General features: G+C 43.4%; 1 protein-coding gene across 1 annotated transcript; it reads left to right on the top strand.

The window, feature by feature from the left end:
- Positions 1-453: 453 nt before the first annotated feature.
- STPG4 (sperm-tail PG-rich repeat containing 4) lies at positions 454-24,085 on the top strand. The gene is made up of 7 exons (XM_056853387.1): positions 454-474; positions 2,445-2,501; positions 4,449-4,709; positions 8,772-8,836; positions 9,729-9,777; positions 22,171-22,275; positions 23,969-24,085. The coding sequence occupies exons 1-7, from the start codon at positions 454-456 to the stop codon at positions 24,083-24,085; spliced, it is 675 nt and encodes a 224-aa protein (XP_056709365.1).
- Positions 24,086-24,134: the final 49 nt, after the last annotated feature.

Genomic DNA, 24,134 nt, shown 5'->3' with positions numbered 1-24,134 from the left:
AGGAGTTAACATCTGGGGACATTACAAGTGTGGCTCACAGCATCAGCTACCTTACAAGTTTGTTGTGGGGGGAAATTCAGGAGGTGACATTAGCTTCCCAATGTGTTTCCTGGCATCTACTTGTTTCTTCCCTGGAGTAAGTGGTTCTTCAGTAGGGCATAGAAGGTGGGATCCAGATTAAATTTCCCATCAGCAGAGTGGACCTTTCCTGCCTCTCCCCTTCCCATTGATCTCTGTGAAATGCTTCCTCTGAGGGATAGGGGACCCTGAGGAATATGAGAGGGCTCTTCAGAAGAATGGGGGAATTGGCGGAAATTGCCAATGTAGGCCATATCCAACCCCTCTGTATCTCTTTCCATTTGGAAACAGCAGCCTCCATTATAGGATGATATTTGGCCTGGAGTCTCCTAACGTTTTGTAGAACCAAAAGATAAAAATAGGGACAAAATAGGGATGGCGATTTACGAGGGACTGGTAACCAAAAACAAGGACCAGCTCTGCTTAAATAGGCTGAATTGGAGCAGATCCTTTCAATGGTGGTATATAGACATATTCCTTTTATCCTCCTGTTGCCTCCAGTCAAGCGAGTCATGCAGGCTTTCTGCGAACCTGCTCATGGAGGCAAAAAAGGGATATGTTTATATGCCACGTGCAGCAGTCTTTCTTCCAAACCACTTTCAATACTGTAAGCTGATGTCTTTGATTGCCATACCATTCTCCCTTCTCTATGGAAGAACACTGCATTGTGATGTCACCGCTGCTGTTGTGGTGCTGCGGTCATCTGACAGAAGCACTCAGTTCCTTAAAACAGGAGAACATGGCATCCAGCAGTGAGGGGACAAGTAGCAGACAATCTGATGTAAATGTAAATGTAAAATGCTTATCTTTCATTGGGCTGTGTGTGTGTGTGTGGGGGAGGGGGTAACAATCTCTTGTAAAATGAATTCATTCCAAATTAGGAAGCATCATTAAGTCCACCATAGAGCGGATTTTCAGAGACACTTAAAGGAGTTTATTAGGTGCTTATCACCCACTGAAAGTCAAATCTCCCTGGAAAGGAAAGCCCGTGCCTGCGTGGGAGGAGGGGGACATTCCTGAAGGAGGAGCTGCACCACCTTTTTTGATGGTGCAGCCCCGTTGGAGCCAATGTAGGATTTCTCCCTTTTTTATTTTTTAAACTTTTGTTTTTGCCTCTGCAGTGGCAGGGAAGCCTCTGAGGAGGCCGTGGAGCTGCCCCTCACCCCCCGGATTGGGCTGCCCATCTCATTGTCCTTAGCCATACAGCCTGACTCCTTCAAATCAACTTCTAAAAAATAAATTTTGAAAGTGGTGCACTTTCCCCTGTCAAACCAAGGACTGTTCCAGTAGCTTTTAGTTGTACAATTATACATTGGTTCACAATGGGTAGCTGTGTTAGTCTGTCAATAGCAGTAGAAAAGAGCAAGAGTCCAGTAGCACCTTGAACAATAACAAAATTTCTGACAGGGTATGAGCTTTCTGAAGAAGTCAGCTGTGGCTCACGAAAGCTATTCTTTAAGGTGCTACTGGACTCTTGCTCTTTTCTGATTATATGTTAGGGTGTGCATCTTCTGAATGTGGAGTTTTAAGGCCTATCTTGATATGCAAGTTTGATCTGGGGATGCATTCAGGCTAGAGTTGATACCAGTGATGGTCAGGTGGCAGCATGAGGACCATGTTTGGTCCACAAAGCGATTGAAGGGAGGTCCCCTGGCAGCCTTTGATCAAGATGTAATAAAAACTTTTTAGCCCAATTTTAAGACATTCAGAGACCAATATGCTTCGATCTGACACCTTACTTTGAGTATTATATAAGTTTGAAGGCTATGCTCCAAAAGGGGTATCCTACTACTCCAGAAAACTACTCTGGCACCTTGAATTACTTCAGTAATGTATTTTTAATGGGATGGCTATCTGCTGAGAAAGATCTAGGAGACTAGCTTCTAGAGAGCAGGCCCATCTAAGAGTGGTCCAGCAGGGAAAGGCGGGGGAAAGGTGTTGTGTTGTTCAGAGTGCCGTGTTACACCACTCCAAGCAGATGACAAATCAACATAACTTTGTTGAACAAGCTGCACAGCCTGGAATCCCAGCTTGCAATTTACTATTGTAGTTTGCAGTTTTCATTTATTAAAGTGACGAACACACTTCCTCTAGCATCTCTCTCTGTAGAACAGTGTGACGTTCTGCTCACACCTTTGAGGCTTGAAATGAGCAGGGCGCAGGAAATCTGTGCACCCAACAAATCCCTGCTTGCATCAGGGTGTGTATGCATTTATGCTGCACTGATAAAATGAAGGCTTGTATTGGCAGAGATATATGCCTATGTGTATGTGTAAAAGGCATTAATTTGTATTCACTCCAAGTGGACAGTTCCACAAAGCTAGGTATGCCAAACATAAAATTTGTGTTTCTTTGCGTTTAATAAGGAGAAAGAAATACCTGACTCAAGGGGAAGAGAGTCATGGTGGAGGACATCCCTCAGGGTAAGTATGACAGCCATTTAATTATTCATAGAAAGATGGAAACATAGATGTTATGTAACCATCAATGAGGGAAAGTGCTTACAAATCTCAGCTAACTGAAACACAATGTAATTAGTAGAAAAGAGCAAGGGTCTAGTAGCACCTTAAATACTAACAAAATTTCTGACAGGGTATGAGCTTTTGTGAGTCCCAGCTCACTTCTTCAGTTAGAATGTGAGCCCATCTAGCCTTAAGTAAAGAAGAGTGAATTCGGACACCCAATGGCTATTGCACATTAATGTCAATACCAGGCAAATGACATTAACAGGCTCGACTGGATCAGGTGTGATATGCAGAGGATTAGTAGGTGTGGAGAAATCAGCATTGGTAATGAGACAGGAATCTCAGGTCCTATTCAATCCAGGAGAATGCATTGTCTTGAGCTTCATTATTAGTTGGTATTTAGCAGTCTCTCTTTCTAATCTCCCTTTGAAATCCATTTGTAAGAGAACTGCTACTCTCAGGTCGGCAATTGAATGTCCTGGAAGGTTAAAATGTTTACCTACTGGTTTTTCAATGCTGTGGCTTCTAATGTCAGACTTATGCCCATGTAATCTTTGTTGCAGGGACTTACCTGTTTGTCCAATGTAGAGGGTGGAAGGGCATTGCTGGCATGTGATGGCATAAATCACATTAGAAGATGAGCAGGAGAATGAACCTGAGATGATGTTGCTGGGCCCAGTGATGGTGTTGCTAGGTTCTATATGAGAGCAAAGTTGGCACCTTGGCATTATAGTTCCAGATGGATCAATGGATCTTGAAAAGCAACCTGCCTGATGAAAACTGCATGGTTTCCATTAACAGTGCACAATAGCAATGCTTCAAGAGAATTACATTTGCTAGCAAACTAATATGGTTCAGTCTACTCCAGCTTCCAGCTACCTGGAGAAAATATTGGACAGAGATCCACGATAAAAATGCAAACGAGTTTAAAAATTTAATTTCTGATGGACTCCAAAAGTATGTTATTAAATATATTACCAAGTAATATCCTGAAAATGTATAATGAACTATTCAAATATATGATGACAGCTGCTAGAATAATATTTGCAGCAAAATGGAAAGAAGATAAATGCTCAAGTCGAATAGAATGGAAGAACAAATTAGCTGAATATGCTGTCAAGGCAAAACTAACATCTTAAATACATAAAAGACAATATCAGAATTTCAGAAAAAATATGGCTGAAAACTTAGGTGAGAATTAAAGCAAAAAGAAAAAGTTTTAAGAGAGAAATGTTTTATAAGAAACTCTTCTGTTAACCAAAAGTAGAGGAAATCATGATGAAGATGTCCTGTGAAAGTAACACAATGTAACTTAGTATAGAAGTAAATCATTAGAAATGTAAGTAATAAGTTCTATATATAGATGTTACTCCTTTGGAATGTGGTGTTGGAGGAGAGTGTTACAGATACCATGGATTAGAAGTTAAAATGACTAAACTGAGGCTATCGTATTTTGGTTACATTATGAGAAGGCAAGAGTCACTAGAGAAGACAGTCATGCTAGGAAAAGTTGAGGGCAGCAGGAAAAGAGGAAGAGCCAACAAGAGATGGATTGACTCAATAAAGGAAGTCACAGCCCTCAATGTGCAAGACCTGAGCAAGGCTGTCAAAGATAGGACATTTTGGAGGACATTGATTCATAGGGTCGCCATGAGTCGGAAGCAACTTGACAGCACTTAACACACACATACATAGATGTTACTAATTGTTATCTGTATGTTGCACTATTAATAAATTTCTTTTACATTAAAATAAATAAATATTTGAAACCAGTGCCACCTAAGCTAGCTGTGTTGAATTCTGTATGTTAATTACTATTTTGTATACATGCGATGTTTGGTTGGAACCAGACAGCTGGAATCCATGTGCATAATGATGTTTAGATTTTATGTCTCTTTCTACTAGCCGACACCAGTCCCTGGGACTTATTCAGTACGGGACTTTCTTGAAGATGCTAAGCTGAACCCAGTGAAAGCAACATATAATTTTAAAAGTGAAGGCAGAAAAAGGTTCTCCCTCTTCCAGCAGATGCCTGATCTGACACTACCAGATACCTTCAAATTCATCCCTCCGTCATTTGTGGAGCTAGCACAGAAAAGGCCAGCAACATATTCTTTTAAGAACACTCCAAGGGAAAGTCCTACCAGTACGTGGTATAAAGATAAGGTAAAAGTAAATGAACAGTGTGGGCACTTCCATAGTAATATGTAAACTGTAAAGCAGTACTGCATAGCAGCAACATGTGTTTGGGGCTCCACCAGTAGTATTCAACATGGGTTTTCATGACTGTGTACTTACGAGAACTAGAGAAACTGCCTTGTTGGATTAGACCTAGAAACCATCTTAGTCAATGTTATACCTTCAATAGCAGACAGGCAGATGCAGGGCATGAAACATTTGATCAGTATGCGATCATTAGAGGTATACTGCTCTTGTACATGGAGGAATAAATGGACAGTTCTTGCAATGGAATTATGTAAGTCGTGGGGTCCCAAAAGGATCAGCACTGAGATTGGTACTATTTAATTTGTTCATAAATGATCTAGAACTGGGAAGTCCACAATGGAGTGGTCAAGTTTGCAGATGATACCAAATTGTGCAGGATGGGTAAAAATAAGAGGATTATGGATTTATCTATTTATTTCCTTTCTTTATACCTACCTTTCTCCTCAATGGGCCCCCAAAGTTCCTACATCATTCTGCTCTCCTCCATTTTATTTTCACAACAACCCTGTGAGGTAGGTTAGACTGAGAGACTGTGACTGGCCCAAGGTCATCCAGGGACCTTCCACGACAGAGTGAGGTTTCATACCTCCCAGATCCTAGTTCAACACTCTAATCTCTAAAGGAACAATAAAAGAGCATATGCTCAGAAAGTATTTCTTTCCTTTACTGCTGAGAAATCCAAAACCCCATAATCTGAAATTAGGGGAGCTAAACTTGATCCTGGACATCACTATTTGCAAAAATTATGGCTGCCATTCTGAAGGTTGTTAGGTTGTTTAGCTCCCCTTGACTTCAGCGGGGTTTAAATAGTCTGTGTTGCAATGTCGGTGACTAGCTAGAATTGCAATAAGAACTGTTGATTTCCCCCTGAAGCACCAAGTTCCTGTATTTGTAGTGGATGATGCATAGGAGGCAGAAGAACTTGGCCTCCCCACCCCCCTTTATAGTGTTGCAGTACCCAACCATCCCCAAACGCTCCTTTCAGCAAAACTGCTTAGGATCCATATGTACTTTTCATTTTTGTATTTATTAAAAACGTGTATTCCCCACTTTTCTGCCTAATATAGCTGCCATGCTGTGAATTTACAACCCAAATTAAAAATGATATATTGCATTAAATAACAATCTGTTACAATAATTGAGAGCCAACATTCAACGAGCCCTCAAAACTGAGCAGATGCCACTACAGACCTGAGCGAATAAATCTGATTTTGATTGATGCCTAAAGGAGAACTCGACTGGGGAATGTATTCTGAGCCTTGTATTCAGTAGTCATGAGGAGCGGGGGACACACAGCCTTTCCAGAAGATTTTAAGGCATGGCAAGGATCACAGGGAAGCAGGTGGTTCACCAGGTAGCCCAGTCTTGTATTCTGAATTTTAAAAGTGAGAGGTGTCACATTCTGTGCTCAGAAACAAACAGGCAATGAAGTTCTTTAAGCACCAGCAAGATATTAACCGATTTGCAGTCCCCTGTTATGAATACACCAGTGGCTGTGTTTAGAACTGGTGGAAGCTTCTGAACATGTAGGGTTGCCAACCTCCAGGTACTAGCTGGAGATCTCCTGCTATTACAACTGATCTCTAGCCAACAGAGATTTGTTCACCTAGAGAAAATTATCTGCTTCAGAGATAGGCTTGGAACCTGTCTGGTCCTCGATATTTTTCTCCTGCTATGGTTTTGTAAGTATTTACATTGCGCATTGGGCTGACCAAGCCAAAAGCGAAACGTGTCAAATTGATCGGGATAGCACGTCCTGAAGATCTTCCCATTATCAATCCTGGACTCAAGCCTTCACTGCTTTCTTGGAACAGCTTTTTGCCCATTTGAACTTACCAAAGGCTCTTGCCTTATGCACTGTCCTTATATTGCTTGGTGACTTGTTGTGTTGAGATTTATACCAGGTTTTGATACTTTGGTCTTTGGTGTAATGTACATATATTTGTGTATGTTTGTCTTTATTTTGTCATATCACTCGTAATATAGCATTACTTGTTTGCAATTTGTCTTTGGGTGCTGTTTTTCTTCTTTAGTTATTATCTTTACAGTACCTAGCCTTTTTTGCAGTTTGAACCTCCAGGTACTAGCTGGAGATCTCCTGCTATTACAACTGATCTCTAGCCAATAGAGATTTGTTCACCTGGAGAAAATGGCTGCTTTGGCCATTGGACTCTATGGCATTGAAGTCCCTCCCCTCCCAAACCCCGCCCTCCTCAGGCTCCACTCCGAAAAGCTCCTACCGGTGGAGAAGGGGGACCTGGCAACCCTATGAATATGCTTCATAGGAGTCGCTACACTGCAAATGTCTAACTGAACCCCCTGAGGGACCAAACTAACAACAAGATGTTAGTCAAGGTGTGTGTGATTCCATTTATCTGATAAGATGGGAATTCAGAGACCTTCCATTTTGACATGTCTAACTCCTGTCTTCAGTTCACAGACCCACAGCCTCAGGATCAGCCTGCTGCTTCATGACCCCCTAACAAAACCATCTCATTTTGCTGCTTTTTGGAAGGACCTGCAGACCTGCTGCTAGTGTGCATGGAGAGCAAGGGTGGCATGCCCCCTACATCTGCCTGCATTAGGCTTGCCAGGCCCCGTAGCTCCACCGGCGGGAGCTTTCTGGGGCATGGCTGTAGCGGGCCGAACGTGCACGCGCCCCACGCAATGCTTCCACGACACTTCCGGGTTTACCCGGAAGCGACGTGGACACTCTAGCGATCTCGGGCAAAACTCTATGGTTTCCATAGAGTTTTCTTTGCAATTCCCAGAGTGTTTGTGTCACTTTCGGGTTTACCTGAAAGTGACGTGTGCCCGCAGTGCCCTCCAGCCATCAGCTGGCCAGTGGGCAGCCCGGTGGATTGGCGGGATTTTACCCGCCACCACTGGGCACTTGGCAAGCCTAGCCTGCATGCTTGCCGAGAGGGGCAGAAAGATAGTGAGGTTGGGGGCATAGTGGACAGGATTTGTGTGCGCCTGGAGACTGGCAAGATCAAAGTAGAGGCTAGGGCATGTCTTGCATTGATCTATCTCTGGCTTAAGTTAAACCTAAAACCTCAAGGTCTAACTCCCTTGATTCTTTTAGATAATTACCAGTCTACATTGCTGAAGGCAGTCAGAGGCAAGTTGGCTGAAATGGGCTTTCCCCCTCAATCAGCCCTGGAAATGGGATATGATCAGGTGAGGCAAGCTATAAAACAAAGGATACTGGATATGGAGCGCCAAAAAGATCTAGAGAAGGCACCAACTTTCCTGTCAGCAGAACAGTCCAGATATGTAGCCTCTCCTGCCGCCTACCTCTCCCAATTAGAGATCTTTAGATATGGGAAAGCATTCACCCTTGCCAGATTCCAAGCTCTCCCCTCGCAGGTTGTGGATGGGAGATACAGAAAGGTTCCCTTGAAGGATAGAGTATGTCCCTGTGCTTTAAAGGAAATTGAAACAACAGAGCACGATCTACTGTGCTGTCCATTATATCAAGAGGTTTGTTCTAAGTTTATCTCCCCCTGGCTTAGTCGGCATTCCAGCCATTCAGGTCAGGAGCATACTAAAATGTTGCTTATAGATGAAAACCCACAGGTTACATTAGGAACGGCTAGATTTTGTGCAGCGGCCTGTAGAATTAGTCAGACGCTGTTGAGAACACCGGCATGTCAATAATTTTAATGGGTAGTTTATATAATTTGCAAAGAGTACAAACAACTGTTTTACTATTTGTATTAACCTGTGGGTAGAGCGTAACACGAAAGGTTTTAATGGTAAATTATGAAGCGCTGTGCTGGTCTATGACTGTTTTTAATAAAGATTGATTGATTGACAGGATTTGTGGTTTTAGTACTGCTAAAACTGCTTTATCAAATAGCAGTGCCAAGCTAGAGAAGGAAGATGTCTACAGTTCCTTGCAGCTGGGGTACTCTGATTTTCTACCCAAACCAGGTAATGTAGATGTAGCTTAAATAAAATGAGTGACTTACCATTGTCTTGTGTGTTTTCCACTCACAGAATATAATCACTGACCCTGGACAGTATGATCTTTTCCCTCCTCCAGTTCCCACTTTTCCATCCAAGTAAGTCAGCAAATCTTCTAATCTTTTTTGTCCAAATCCTTTTTGGCCTGCTTAAAAAAAAAAAAAAAAAAAAGCCTCCATCCTGCCTCATTTCAAAGGAGCAACAAATTCTGTGCTGAAGAACAAACGGCATCGAGCCTAACTGCTGATGCTGAGGAGCATGAAAGCCTCCTTCCTTTTCAAGAAAGCACCATGCTGTAGCAGTTTGGCCAGTTGTGCTACTTGCGCCAGGAGTATGGTGCAAAGGACCAGGCGCTGGAGCACATGCCGCCAGCAGCACAAGGCAGCCCACTCCCTTGTTCTCATGCTGTGTGCTCCAAACCAGCTCTGGCGCTAGTGCCCTTCCATTGCCCTTTCCACCTTCTCAAGCTGTCGAGCCGTGCTCATCAGCAGCTCCAAACCCAGCTGCTTCTGGCTGCTGTGGCCCAGTGAGAGGTCTCCGATGCGCTGGCCTGATCCAGTAAGCATGGGGTGGGTGGGTCAGGGCCACCCTGGACAGATAGGTCTATTAACCTCTGAATACCAGTACCTGGAGGCAACACTGGGAGAAGGCCTTGGCCTCTGGGCCCTGTTTGTTGGCCAGGGCAGCTAGTTGGCATCTTTGCAAAACAGGATGCTAGACTAGATGGACCACTGATCTGATCCAGCAAAGCACCTTTTATGTGGATTTGAATGGTAGATGAGCTGACTTTGATTCCATTTAATGGCTGCTTCCCATGTGCTGAACTTCTGCATGGGCCATTGATCCAATATTCTCTACATGGCCAATGCAGAGTTAGTTGACCACAAAATCCAGTGAAGCCAGTGAGATGCATTTGTAAAGAAGAAGATGAGGATCTGTTGCTAATGCTGCTAATAGCTTAAATACTTTTTTCTTCCTCCCTAAATATAGGAATTATATGTTTCGATCAGCAGTCCAAAGGTTTCCTACTTTCCCCCCAGTAAGTACCATACTTAGGGTTGCCAGCTCTGGGTTGGGAATTACTGGGAGATTTTGGGGGTGAGCTTGAGGAGGGCAGGGTTTGGAAAGGGGAGGGACTTCAATGCCATAGAGTCCAGTGGCCAGAGTGGCAATTTTCTCCAGGGGAACTGATCTCTATCACCTGGAGATCAGTTGTAATAGCAGGAGATCACCAGTCACCACCTGGAGTTTATAGAGAACACACAGCAAGAGGTTCGATTATGGAAAACAATATCATCAAAAATGATAGCTTATTTTAAATATATAATCACAACTAGTACGTCGGCATTACATTCATGCCAATAAACTGTAAATCCTAACTGGAAAGAACACTAACCTAAGCAAAAAAGCTAAACAAGAGAGCGATCCTAAACAAAGGAGCGTATGCTATACAGTAGAAGATGCACAAAAAAGATGCACAAAGTTCCAAGCGTTAAAGAAGTTCAAAATGCAGTACTCTGCGCTGTATAGTATGACACTCCACTACTTGCAACTTGAGTAGTTTCTCACACACTTATTGACCAGGAAAATATTGAGTGGCTCATGGAACAACGATGTAAGGAGGCAAGGACGTGGGGTCGATCCTGCGCACGTTTCAAATCTGTTCTTTCTTCAGTTTGCCATCTGTTTATCTCCCAAAGGGGAATGCCACCTGATTTTCAAAGGTTACATTCCAATCTATAATTCACAGCATCTCTGCTACAGATAACGTCGGTGGCTTCTTCCGGCGGGTTGTTGAAATTAAAACCTACTTAGAATCCGTTCAATCCCTCTTCTATCTCCTCACCATTGGTGGGACATTCTCAACTTAAAGAGTTGTCCCCAAACATAGCTAATGATGTGATAATCAAAATTTAAAGCTAATTGAATTAAGATGGAATTTGTTACATTCTCTCCCACGTAGTTTCCAGTATTTTTCCTGTAATTCTGTATATTTGCAATATTTTTAAAATCATACACATTCATAAGTGCCACAGTGGATCACAAGGTCCACATCATAAACACCACATAACTTAGGGCCAAACTACATAGTCAGATTTTTAATGAGTTAGGTCTGGGTTCCCTGGATCCAGCTTGGGTTCCACAAACCAGGTGTGGGCATTGGCTTTTTAAAAATAAAGGAGAACCCAGGTAGGCTCAGAATGTTGCCTCTGTGGGGAGGAAAGGCTCCTGCCTCCCCCCACCAGCTATTTTCCCACACGGAAACTGTGCTGAGGGAAGTTATTTCCCATTTTTGCTATTCTACATGGCGTGTTCTATGCATGTGGTGAAGCAAAAACAGGACAATAACTCCTCCCAGTGCTGTTTCCAAGTGGGAAAATGTCTTGAAGGGGGAAGGCACGAGCATCCCCCCCCCCAACCATAGTGGCATTCAGAGCCCAGTTTTCATAAACAGCTTGGAAATTCTCGTTGTAAGATATATAGCTAGGGTCATGGCTCTTCTACTTGATGGATATGTTGATTGTGAGTGTCCAGATACAGACAGAAGCAGCAAGCTGGATGACATTATTGATGGGTCTGCATCTCCAGTTAATAATATCTAGAATTCAGGAGCAGAGACTATAAGGAAGTATCAAGATCTTGTCATCAATATTAAGCAAGTGTATCAGCTGGGGAGCGTATGAGTCATCCCTATCATAATCTTGATAAATGGCTTGATCCTGAAAATACTGAAAAGAGAGCTTAGACCATATGAATCTCCCCCAAAGACAAATCAGTCATGTCCCCAACGCTGTCATTTTAGCACAGTGAGAATTATCTGGAAGACCTTGAATAGCACCTGGTGCTATAAGGGGCTGTGTGAGCTTTGCACACTTATATAGGTGTGCGCACACAGTTTTGCACCAAGGAGACATATATTCTATGATATGAATGTAGCGTTCCAGTTAGTGATATTTGCAAATATTTGCTTGGGTTAATACTGCTTTCCCATCACAGATTCTAGTTTTCAGAGAAATCAGAAAGGTTTTCCTTTGTTTGGGAAGGATATGGAAGTTGGGGCAAAGCAGGCTGTAGGGGTAGAAGTTGAGGGAGGAGAAGAGGAAAGGGCCAAAGAAGGGGGCAAAAGTGTCTGGTTCATTGTTATTACTAATAAAATTTCACAGCATTAGTAAACAAGAGAGTTCCCTGCCCTGAGGAAAGGGAACTCTAAGCTTTGCCAGTAGGACTGGGGGAGGCAAGAGCAATAAGAGATAAGCATGACCAAAATGCAGTTATACTTATGGAGGTCAGCTCCAATGCCAACTTTTTCCAGATGCTTGTACCAGATGTCTGATGTGCTGAATCAGAGCACAGAAGACTTGCAAGCCATATGTTTAGCAATGAAAGGGAGAAATCCTCATTCTGATTTATGCACATTCACAGAGCATGATTTGGCATGAGGTAGGGGTTGTCCTTGTGCTAAACAGATACAGGGATCATTTATGTATGGGTACTTTCACTTATGTTCACCCCCAGTCAGTCTCGGTTGTTCCTTGGAGTTAGGCAAAGTGCGGGGCACACAAGCTTGGTTTCTCTCACAGTTACAAAGGAGCATGTCCAGAGGCAGGGATTGAAATACTTCCTGCTTCCTCGGAGCTCTTTCTGAGCAGAAGAAAATATTTTTAAAACCAAGGTTTGGATTTCTCCCCCCCCCCTTTCAGATTGCTTCGTTTTTTATGTTGTTCTTAAAATATTTTTTATGTGGCAATTGGGTTTGGAGGTGATTTCTCTCACAGTAAGCACTACAAGTAAGCCAATTACAAAGCAGCATTTAAAGGGGTGGGACTTGATTTGAGCTTAGAGACTACTGGTGCATAGATTCCCAACAGGAAAGTGTGGGTCCAGCGAGCAACGCACCTCAGGTAAAACTCCCATGCATAAATAACCAGTAGCTCAAAGCTCCCGCTTCAAGAAGCACCTCCTCAATGTATTACTTTCGGGGGTTGGGGTTGGGGAGGTGCCCTCCTGCTACCAGGAGGTTGTATCCAAACCCCCTGTTTACCTTAGGGAGGTGTGTTCCATCAATGCAAAATGCATCCAACCAATACTAGGGGCTCCTCTGACAGTGGGCTGTGCCTTGCACTGGCAGAACACACCAACCGTAGGTGAACAAGATGGGTGGCTACGACCCACTTCTCCTAGCAACAGATAGGAAGTGTCCTTAAACCAGCACCTGGAGCCAGTTTTGGGATGGATGTGGGCTAATAAACTGAAGCTTAATCTTGATAAGATGGAAGTGCTGTTGGTGAGTGGAAGGCCTGACCCAAGATTCAGGGAATCCCATGTTTTGGTTGTGGCTGCACTCCTCTTGAAGGAAAAGGTGGCAGCTGCAGCTAGGGGAGCTTTTTACCAGCTTTGACTGGTTAGCCACTGATGGCTTTTCCAGGAAAGAAAAGATCTGGCCATTGTGGGCCATGCCCTGGTAACATCTAGGTTAGATTACTGCAATGCATTTGATGTGAAACTGCCCTTGAAAAGTGCTTAAAAACTCCAATTGGTACCGAATGCTTCAGCCGGGGTGTTGGAGTGGGTTGTAGGGACCTAGGGATGCCAGCACTGGCCTGGCAACTTCTGGGAGCTTTATAGGAGCAAGGACATGTAAATAGGCATCGCTCCAACATCACAACATTGCTTCTGGCGTGAACCCGGAAGTGATGTCATTATGTCAGAGTGACACTCTAGGATTCCCCCAAACGCTGTGGTCCTACAGTGACTCCAATTTCCTTCCCACTAGATTCCCTGCCACTCTACCAAGCGGTAGCAGGGAGCAGAGGCTGCAGATGGGACCACGCTGTACAGACTATCAGTCCAGTCTCAGCCCATCTACACTGGCTCCCAGTTTGTTTCTGAGCCCAATTCAAGGTGCTGTATGGCTTAGTCATCCCTGCTTCAGGGCCCCTGACTTCTGAGATTAAGCAGGTGGCAATACAAAAGAGGGCCTTCTAAGCTGTGGCACCAAAACTACGGCACTCTGTCCCCAGGGATCGTTGTACCTCCTTGTCTCTGTATTCTGCCAGCCTTTTGTTTTTGGTCTGGTGTTCCCTCGATGATCGTTCTTTCCTGCCCTATGTTTTAATTATTATTTTATGTGCTTTTGAGATGTAGTTTTGGTTTTAATTGTGTTTATGAACTGTCTTAACTATATGCTTTTATACAGTTTTATTTTAGCTGTTTTCTGCCTTGGGGTCCCTCACTGAGCAAAAAGTCAGCGTACAAATCTTATAAACAAACAAATAAATAAAGCTTGCTTGTGGCTAGGGATGAAAGAGAAAACTACTGAGAGGAACTTGCACTGGAACACTTACTAAAGTTGACTCCACACAACGGCAAGTTGCTAGATCAATGGAAGTGGATTTAGATATGCAGAAATCTATCATGGTGACAGCAGGAAAAGCACATCTGCAGGGCTGCAGTGTACCAAATGGCCTCAAATCCATCCTTGTTATGCAGCCTCCTCATTAGCAGATGCCTGTCGTTGATTCTCTGGTGTGAAGCAACTATCGCATCATCACTCCTATTTTTTTTCTGTAGAAGTAGTTCACCCAAGTAGAACACCCTGTACTACAAAAGACAGAGGAGGAAAGTGTTATGGTTTCTGAGCATCTAGCTAGCACACATTGGTGAACAGAGGTGACAGGCTTTCGGGTGGTGATTCATGCATGTGTTACACAAGCGGAACAGAAAAAGCATTTTGCCCAAATTAACCACCAAATCTGCATATGGCAAAAAGAGCAAAGTTGGCCTGTTGGCAAGGAATCCAGGCAGGTTGGTGAAAACAAGGAAATAAGCCACGAGGGGGAAGACAGTCATGCCTGCTTTTATTGTCCTCCACATTATGTGAAAATTGTGCAGATCCAGAGGTTAATATGATTTATTGAAGTTAACAGTATTTTACTTAGGGGATGCAAGATTTATTTTCATTGGAGCTGGATTTGGATTTGCCTAGCACAGTATATTTTATTTATTCATTTATTTATTCATAGACCTCCTTTCCCACTGAGACTCAAGGTGGATTACAAAATATTTTTTAAAAAACCCAGTGCAATCAGACATCATGAGACATCCAATGAATGATGCAACACTGAGAAAAATGTTGGGTTATTAAGAGATGCAGAAAACCTTGTTACGGTACAGGTGTGCCAAATATTTGGCAGTGGTTATAACACAGCATGTTTAAAGAGCCACCTGTCTGGTCTTTTACCTGACAGTGTGCTCCATGACAGTGGTAGAAGGAACAGTAATTGGACTGGATTGGAGTGATGCAATAGGATTAGGAGTAGAGAATTAGAGAACAAAAACAAACCTGCCTAAGGCATGAAATTCCTTAAAGAGGGATCTCCAGTATGGTGCTCATGGGTGCCAAGATGCCCGCTGACACCTTTCCTGGTGCCTACCAAGTGTTTTTAGAAAGTGGGTGGGTCCAGGTGAGGATTTTGCCCAGCAGGGCTTCTAATTGGCCATTGGAGAGCTGAAAGTTGCTTCAGTGGCAGCTGCCACCAAAGCACAAGGTCCTTCACCGCATTACTCTGAATGTGTGCAAGAAAATATTTTTAAAGAATATGTTCACTTTAAAAGACATCCTGCTAAACAGAGCTTCTGACTCAAATGTTGAAGAGTTACTGTTAGAGTTATGCATAACTTAACTCCCTGACAGTTTGTGTTTGGCTTTGCCTCCTGAGGTTGTGCCCATCAACCTATGTCAGAATGCCAAAAGTGCCTCCAGGTTCAAAGCAGTTGAGGAACCCTGCCATTAATAGGGTTGCCAGGCCCCTCTTCGCCACTAGTGGGAGGTTTTTGGGGAGGAGCCTGAGGAGGGCAGGGTTTGGGGAGGGGAGGGACTTCAATGCCATAGAGTCCAATTGCCAAAGCAGCCATTTTCTCCAGGTGAACTGATCTCTGTCAGCTGGAGATCAGTTGTAATAGCAGGAGCTCTCCAGCTAGTACCTGGAGGTTGGCAACCCTAGCCATTAACCATGCAGAAAGTGGATTACAAAGACAGAAGACAATGTAATAAAAGCAAGTTGATACATACAATGATTATTACAATAGACTATACAGTCCTCATCCAGGTTCTACTTAAGGCCACATCAATATGACACATTTTCATACTTTGGGCTTTCATGTCTTACAGTCTGATCCTAACCCTGTTTACTTGGATACAAGTCCCAGTGATTCAAATTGCCCTTGAACTAGGTACCATTAATAGCATTGCTCAGAGTACTGAAGGCAGTTTGAAAGTGGTGTGTATACCCATCCCCCTTTTGTCCTCTAGTAAACAGATATGGCAGGTTTTGTATTGTTTCAAAAACTTGCAAAACCTGGTTGACCAGAAGCAGTAAACTTGCTTCAGGTTGCAGTCTTAGTGCTCATGAGGATAACTGGTTCCTTCTGAGTTTATGTTGACTGAGTTAGTGGCTTCAAACCAGAGGGTTGTTTGATTTCTCTTGCTGCTTTTTTCAGATGTTTAAAAATACCAGTGAGCAGACATGATCCTATTTCTTTTCTGCCCTTTTGACTTTTAGACTTTCGTGGTTACATGGCTATTTAAAAAACAAAAAAAACCTCAGGCATCTGTTCTTTTGTTTGGGATTAAATTGTCTCTAGTCCCTTTGACTTCCTTGTTAATTTTCAGATGTCAGCCATGTCAAATCCGCAGTCAAACAGAGAGGGGGAATTCGGACTTAAAGAGCACCCTTCCCTTTCTTACTGTTTAGGTTGGCACTTATGAAGAGTTAAAGTGGAGGTCAGAGGGAGAAAAAAAAATCCCCTCGACTGTTGCTCAGCATGTATTTTGAAAGAATAGCGAAGATTTGTATGTAGCACCAATTCTCCAAGGATGTTCTTTGGCTTTTAAATAGATGTTAACCTTTTATTTGAAAATCCTGGAGGATCTCATTAATGTCCTTGTGCCAGGTGGCCTTCGGTGATAGAAGAGCCGTTCCGTGTAAACAACGGCTCCTTAAATGAGTTATTGATACCTCTGCCAGCCAATATTTTGCAACAAATGAGCCGTAACTGACATCTTAACGTTTTCCTGCTTCCAATCAGCAGCAGCCCAAAGGTGCGTCTTTTGCACTGAAGGCCGAGATTGGTTGGCTGTTGTTGCTCTGAAAATACCTCTGCGCTTCTTGTTTCTTTTATCATTAACAAAATGCCTTTCATTAGGCGTCTGCGGGACGGGTTGTTTGAAGGGAAGGCCTGCACAATGCAGGGCGCTTTTGAGAGTTATGAGTGAAACGGGTATCTGTTGGGAGATGCGATTCTAAGAGATAAGAGTGAAATGCGTTCCTGTAAACGATGCCCCCAAATGGCCAGCCCCTCAAAGATTTTGTAAGCACAAAGATACATGCCAGTTAAGTCCATTTATCCATATGAACCTGCCCACAAGTTAACATCTGTCTAAAATGCACTTCTCCACGTGCCACCATCTTTAGCGTTTGGGCAGGTAGTACCACAGAGAGGGGTTTTTTCCCCCCCTGTAGCAGTGCCCCAGTTGTTGAACTCCCTCTCCAGTCAAATTTGCCTGCTTCTGTTTGGTACTTCTCTGAACTGAAATTTTATTTGTTTTTAATTAGTGTGACCCGCATTGAATCCCATTCATTTGGAGAAAAGCAGGATATAAAATATTTTAAATAAATTATCTTTTACATGCAAGATAAAGTCCACCCTGTTTTCCTTGTACCTTTAATTACATTTAAACTGAAGTAATCTCTGTTTTGTTCATTTATTTATTGCTTTTTTACTGCTGGTTCTGTTTTTATTATTTAATATTTTAATGTTCTAATTTTGTAAGATTCCCTGGATACTATTGTTTAGTAGAAAGATGCGGTAACCTCCCTAAATTGAACCAACATCTGAACTATACATCATATTACTATGGGTTTGGCCTAAGGGGAGTGGAGTAAGGTCCTAATGCAAAAGAATGTTAATGTTCCTTGAATACTATAGATGTTTCCTCAGTGGGGGATAATTACTTGAAGAGGTCCACTTAAGCATGTGTTGAAACTCTCCTTAGAGCTTGAAGAGGTGACCCTCCCAGCCAAAGAAAGGGGGGAAATGTGTCTGTTTGTGGGGTGGGGGCAAAAGATTGAGAAAAAAACAGAAAAGAACCAGATATGCTGTGGGTTGGCTGAAGTGTGTTGGAAGTGCAGTACCTGTCTCTTTCTCTTTCTCTGGGGATCTGATGTGGGGTAGTGGGTGTTCTACCCTTTTGGACCCTTTGAGTCCACCTGTGTATTTCTTGTATATTTGAAGATAAAACTAGTATTACACCATCAACCTCCAGTGTTCTCTACTCCAAAGGGAACCAACCCAGGTAAGTGCTGACCTCGGAACTCAGTACTTAGTGAAGATAGCAATATATATCAAGCCAGCTCTTCCAAGAAGTTTGCAGTTACATTTGCAAGTTGTTATGTGTTCTAGACAAGAAACATAAAACCCACGTTTCCCCCTGCAAGGGAAGGGGTGGGGGTCAGTTAAAGAGCACATTGTTAGGGTTGCCACATTGCTTGGATTGGCTGGCAATTGCCTACAAGGGAAGGGGTGGGGGTCAGTTAAAGAGCACATTGTTAGGGTTGCCACATTGCTTGGATTGGCTGGCAATTGCCTGCCAATCCATTGGCCGGCTCGGAGCGGGGATCACAAGCGTGCGGCTGTACATGACGTGATTACGTCACTTCCGGGTTTGCCCTCGGAAGTACCACATCATGACGGGATGCTAGTATTTTGGGGGTTTGAGTGCTAAAGTGTCCCGTCACAATGTGGTGCTTCCAGGATAAACCTGGCAGTGTACTTGGCAGGCCATAGTACATGGCTGGTGTGTTGCATTCAGCTTGATAGGTCACAAGTTGTGCAAGACTGCCATAAATCTATTGCTGCTTACATTTCTGGATCCAGTTGATAATTAAGCAAGCCAGGAAGGCTTTGAAGGAAGAAGCACTATGCAGTGGTAGAACAGTGCCCTGCTTGCTGAATGACTCAGATTTGATCCTCAGCATCTCTGGATCAAAACAGGGAAAGGCCTCAGCATGAGACCTGGGGGAGCCACTACCAGTTAGAGTACATATTATTGGATCCCACAGCATGAGGCAGCTTTATGTATTCAACTATTTTTGCATGTATGATTTACTTTTATATTTCATATGACTGTTTCCTGTTTCACTGTTTTATATTTTTATAGGCCAATATGGGCCTCCATAGTCATGTGGGTTTTTTTTGGTTTTTTTACTGTATATCTCTTGTGACATTTTGGCTGAAATAAAGCTTATGTGGGTTGTGAAAAGACCCTAAATCTTCTACAGGCTGTCACTGAGCATTTTCTTAACAACCCCTATTCCTTTCAGCAAGTTGCTTTCTAACGTCAATGTGTTATGGCCAGAGATCAGTGCTAGCCTCCAACCTCTTAAACCTTTCCTTTAAACAAAACAAAATTGACTTGCCACATGGAACACAAACACACACACACACACAAAACCCCAAGAGATGTCACAATTTCAAATGTGTTAAAAACGTCATTTTTATGCTCGAAGGAACATGACAGATGCTAACACATGAACACGGGAAAAAATAGACAGACGTTAACCTACCTACTGGATATAAATAGATGTATTTTTCTTGGCTGTATAACAATAACATAATAGCATTTCTTGACGAGTTGGTGCCACTTGTGTCTGAGAGTGATTGAAAACAAATGGACTGGTGTAAATGATTTTGTTCCAAAGCAATGTGATGGCTCATGTTCTTTGTCAGTAGCTCATACATTAAAAGATGTGTTTGTTTCCCTTTGCAAGGTAAAGCTGATATATAGGGTTGCCAGCTCTGGGTTAAGAAATACCTGGAGATTTTGGGGGCAGAGCCTGAAGAGGGAGGGGTTTGGGGGGGAAGGACTTCAATGCCGTAGAATCCAATTGCCAAAGCGACCATTTTCTCCAGGGAAATGGATCTCTGTCGGCTGGAGATCAGTTGTAATAACAAGAGATCTCCAGTTGGAACCAGGAGGTTGACAACCCTACTGATATATCCTCTAATTACTTCAGGGGCATGGAAATCTGTCAGAATTTATGCAAGTCATTCAGATCTTCTGTGACTAAAGGATATATTATTTCTGCCTTTGTGGAACACAATGAAAGAAGTAGAACTGTTTGTCTACACCAACGGGTTTCAAACCTGGCTTTAGAATATCTTTGGGTTCCATGGTTGCTTATCAGGTCTTCCTCAACAAGATCAGGAATGGTGGGCAAACATCCTTGAAAGACAACTGCAGGGAAGAGCTGAATGTATTCGAGGGCTGTGGTCTTCAACATTTTCAGACCCATGACCTACCTTTCACCCCAGCCTGCTATATGCAACTTGCTTTTAATCTTTTTGATTCTCCTCTGTCTCCTCTTCTAAGGGTGACACATACAAAGGAGGATGGAGCTCATATACATTTTGTAGTGGTGTAGGAATTCTGGCAGGTGCACCTCTTCTCATCTCTCCATGTCGAGCTGTGTATGCTCCTTCTGCTCAACTACAAAAAAATCAAAGAACTCTGTCTTCTTTGGTCTCTCTACAAAAATAAATGTTTGATGCGAAATGATGCAATAGACCAGGATGCAACACATTTATGAGTTCCCCCCTATTCAAAATGAAGACTAGAGATACACACTCAGTTCACAGAGTGTTTGAATTGTTGCTGATGTTGTTAGGTTATCTATAGAATTCAGAAGGCATCCTAGAATGTTCCCCAGAATCATCCACCTTTCTCCACAATTGGAACCCAAAGCAGCTTAAATCATTCTCCTCTCCTCTGTTTTATCCCCACAACAATCCTTTGAGGATTTTTAGGCTAATCCTCAGCGGAAAAATCCTCACAGGATGGTTGTGGGGATAAAATGGAGTAGAGGAGAATGTTGTAAACTGCTTTGGCTTCCAATTGTGGAGAAAGGTGGGGTATAAATAGGGTTGCCAGGTCCCTCTTCCCCACTGGCGGAAGGTTTTTTGGGGCAGAGCCTGAGAAGGGCAGGCTTTGAGGAGGGGAGGGACTTCAATGCCATAGAGTCCAATTGCCAAAGTGGCCATTTTCTCCAGGTGAACTGATCTCCATCGGCTGGAGATCAGTTGTAATAGCAGGAGATCTCCAGCTAGTACCTGGAGGTTGGCAACCCTAGGTATAAATTAAATAACTAATTTAGAAATATAGCTGAAGATGGGTGGCAGATAAAAGGCAGGTTAGATAGTGGATGGGAAGGAGAGAATGAAACAGGGAAAGGTGAGGATGTATGGGTTGCCAAAAGGAGGTAAAGACAAAATAGCATGGGGAAAACTGTACCCCTCTCAAGTCCTTGTGGACAATGCAACTGGAACTGGCTCAATGGCCGGCACTGCACAACTGGGCCATAGCTTTCCCAGGTAAAGGGTGCTGGGGGAGGGAATGAAGGAAAGCTGAAGACAGGATGGGTAGATAGAGGTATGTTGGCTAGTGGGAAGGAAGAAAAGAAGCAAATGGGAAAAGGGGAGACCCTATGGGGGCTTTTCAGGTAAGGGAAAGAGGAAGTATTAAGGGAGGGGGAAATGCAATACCCCCTGCAAGTCCTTGAGGTCCCCTGCTTGTAAGTCACCTAATTTGCTTCTCCTCAACTGGCTTTTCCTCTAGAGCATTGCTGTTTACACTCACCATGTGGTAGTAATCAAGCAGTCTGCCTGAAGGGATCTAAGATGATGGACAGTATCGACGAAGGCCTTTGGTCAGCCAAGCTAGACTTTCACAGCTTCCGTGATGAGACATGAGGATCTTTTTATGGCATTAACATGGTACATAGAGATGTGTACCAATTTTACACACTCTGATTAATTGAATCCGTCATCTCCAGTGAGTCAACTAAAACAATTATTAGTGTTGCCAACCTCCAGGTGGGGCCTGGAGATCTCCCAGAATCACAGCTGATCTCCAGATTAAAGAGATCAGTTCTCCTGGTAAAAATGGCTGCTTTGGAGGGTGGACTGTATGGCATTATACCCCACTGAGGTCCCTCCCCTCCTCATCCTCCCCAAGCTCCACCCCAAAATCTTCAGGAATTTCCAAACACAGTTGGCAATCCTAATAATAACTGAGATATCAGGGGAGGCTAACAACCCTAAGTGCAAATCATGTACTCTGCTAAGGAGCTAAAAGGAGCAAGACCCAAAGAGCTGCAAGCAGAATTTCTCCCTGTGCACTGAAAATCCACAGCACTTCAGCTTTTTGCACGCTCTAAAAATGGTTCTGGTTATCTGTTAGCTTGAATCCTGACTCTTGACAGCCAATAAAGTAGCATCAATGCAACGAACATGTGGACGAGAATAACAATTTAATAGTAAAATGTGTGTGCTGTGCAGATGCTAGCAAATGTATGTAAACTTTATTGTATTGTAGAAAGACGGTCCAGGCCCAGGTGACTATGAAATAAAGGAAAGGCTGCCTCTACCTATCCAGTCATGCTTTGTCTCAAAAGTATCACGGCTGATACCAGCCCATACTGTGAGTATAACATGAAATATGATTATGAGCTAATTTAGTGGGTATTCTAGTTTGCTCGAATTACAGGGCTTGGCTGTAGCCTCAGAGGGGCCTGTGAGATCAGATTCTACATCCTTCAGTGGCTTCAACTGCCATTCAGTAAGGAAGTCTCTTGCCCTTTTACTTGTGGAGATAAAAGGAAAAGTGTGCTGGCCGAATTCTACCCAAGTATTCATTCCTGTCATCCAGGGCTGTGCCCAATGGAAGCGAAAGAATAATGATAGAGTTCTTCCACAAAGGAATTTGGGGTAGAACATCTAGATGGGTGCTCCCGGGAAGCACCATGGAGGGAGAATGGAGCCAAGTTCCATCTTCAAAATGGTGGGGCTAAGCTTCATATCCCCCCTCCCCTTTCCTTGATGAGGTGTGCTGTACTGTGACAATGCGGCTCAGGAAAGGGATGGGGAAGGGGGAGGTTTCTGGGCCACAGGGGAAGGGGGTGAGTGTCCCTGCAAAATTACTGTCATGCCTGAGTATGATTGCCAACCTCCAGGTGGTGGCTGGTGATCTCCTGGGATTACAATTTATCTCCAATCAGTTCCCCTGGAGAAAACATCTGGAAGGTGGACTCTATGGCATTATATCCTAATGAAGTCCCTCCCCTCCCCAAGCCCCGCCCTCCTCAGTCTCCACCCCCAAAATCTCCAGGTATTGCCTACCCCGGAGCTGGCAACCTGATGTCTGTGCTTTTGGGCAAGAGTGATGGGGGAAATGGAAAGGAATGGGGAGGGGGGACAGTGGCGGCTGAGAGGGGCTCAGGACCAGGGGATGCCATCCCCATGCATCTTACTACTGTGGTTGCCATGGCAGGGGTACATTTTCACACCTCCATGTAGACGTAATCATAATTGAGAAGCACTAGACACTTAACTCATAAACGTTCTACAGTTACATTTTATTAATATTTTAGTTAATTATTATTATAATTTATTAATTTTAATTTGGCCATTTTGCTTGGATTTCTATGTATCCCTTGTGTGTTTCCTGACTGATGGATTAACTGGGGTTATTTATTCCAACCAGTGCCCATAAAAACATGCCCCAAATGGCTGGCAGCAAGAGCATGTACAACATTAAATACATTACAAAACCAGTAAAATCAGTAATTGAGGACAAACTTGTGATGGTTCAGAGAAAGAGGGAGAGCGAACAGCGAGAGAGGTTCAAAGACAGACCAGTGGTGGTGCAGAAGAGGGAAAAGAGTGCATTGTAGGACACAGCAAGGGGGAAAATGACAAAAAATGGATTGGGGGGAAAGCACTGAATGAAAATGGTAACAAAAATGTTTTTCCCCACAGTTAACATAGCGACACAGCTCTTTGAGTTAAAAAAAATTAGAAGTCCTGAGAGTTATTTGAGTTTTGCGGCTCCCTGAACTGCCTTGCCATTAGGGTTGCCAGGTCCCTCTTGGCAACCGGCGGGAGGTTTTTGGGTGGAGCCTGAGGAGGGCAGGGTTTGGGGAGGGGAGGGACTTCAATGCCATCGTGTCCAATTGCCAAAGCGGCCATTTTCTCCAGGTGAATTGATCTCTATCGGCTGGAGATCAGTTGTAATAGCAGGAGATCTTCTGCTACTACCTGGAGAACTACCTGGCAACCCTACTTGCTATGTGTCATGCATACTTTACTTAATCTGGTTATTTTGTTTCTTTTAGAGAGTACCTGGTCCAGGAACTTACTGGCCTACAAGGCAGTCTCCAAAACAACCTAGAACAATTGCCAGCCTGGGTCGGGAGCACACTATCTTCTTCAGTAATATCCATGAGATTTAGAATAGAGATTGTTGCCAGCATTCTACAGTCAAGGAGCAATGACTCTGAT

This window comes from Euleptes europaea, chromosome 7 (genome assembly GCF_029931775.1).
Source record: "Euleptes europaea isolate rEulEur1 chromosome 7, rEulEur1.hap1, whole genome shotgun sequence".
NCBI classification, from domain to species: Eukaryota; Metazoa; Chordata; class Lepidosauria; order Squamata; family Sphaerodactylidae; genus Euleptes; species Euleptes europaea.
The sequence above is the reverse complement of the archived record's forward strand: the minus strand, read 5'-3'. Positions and strand labels throughout refer to the sequence as shown.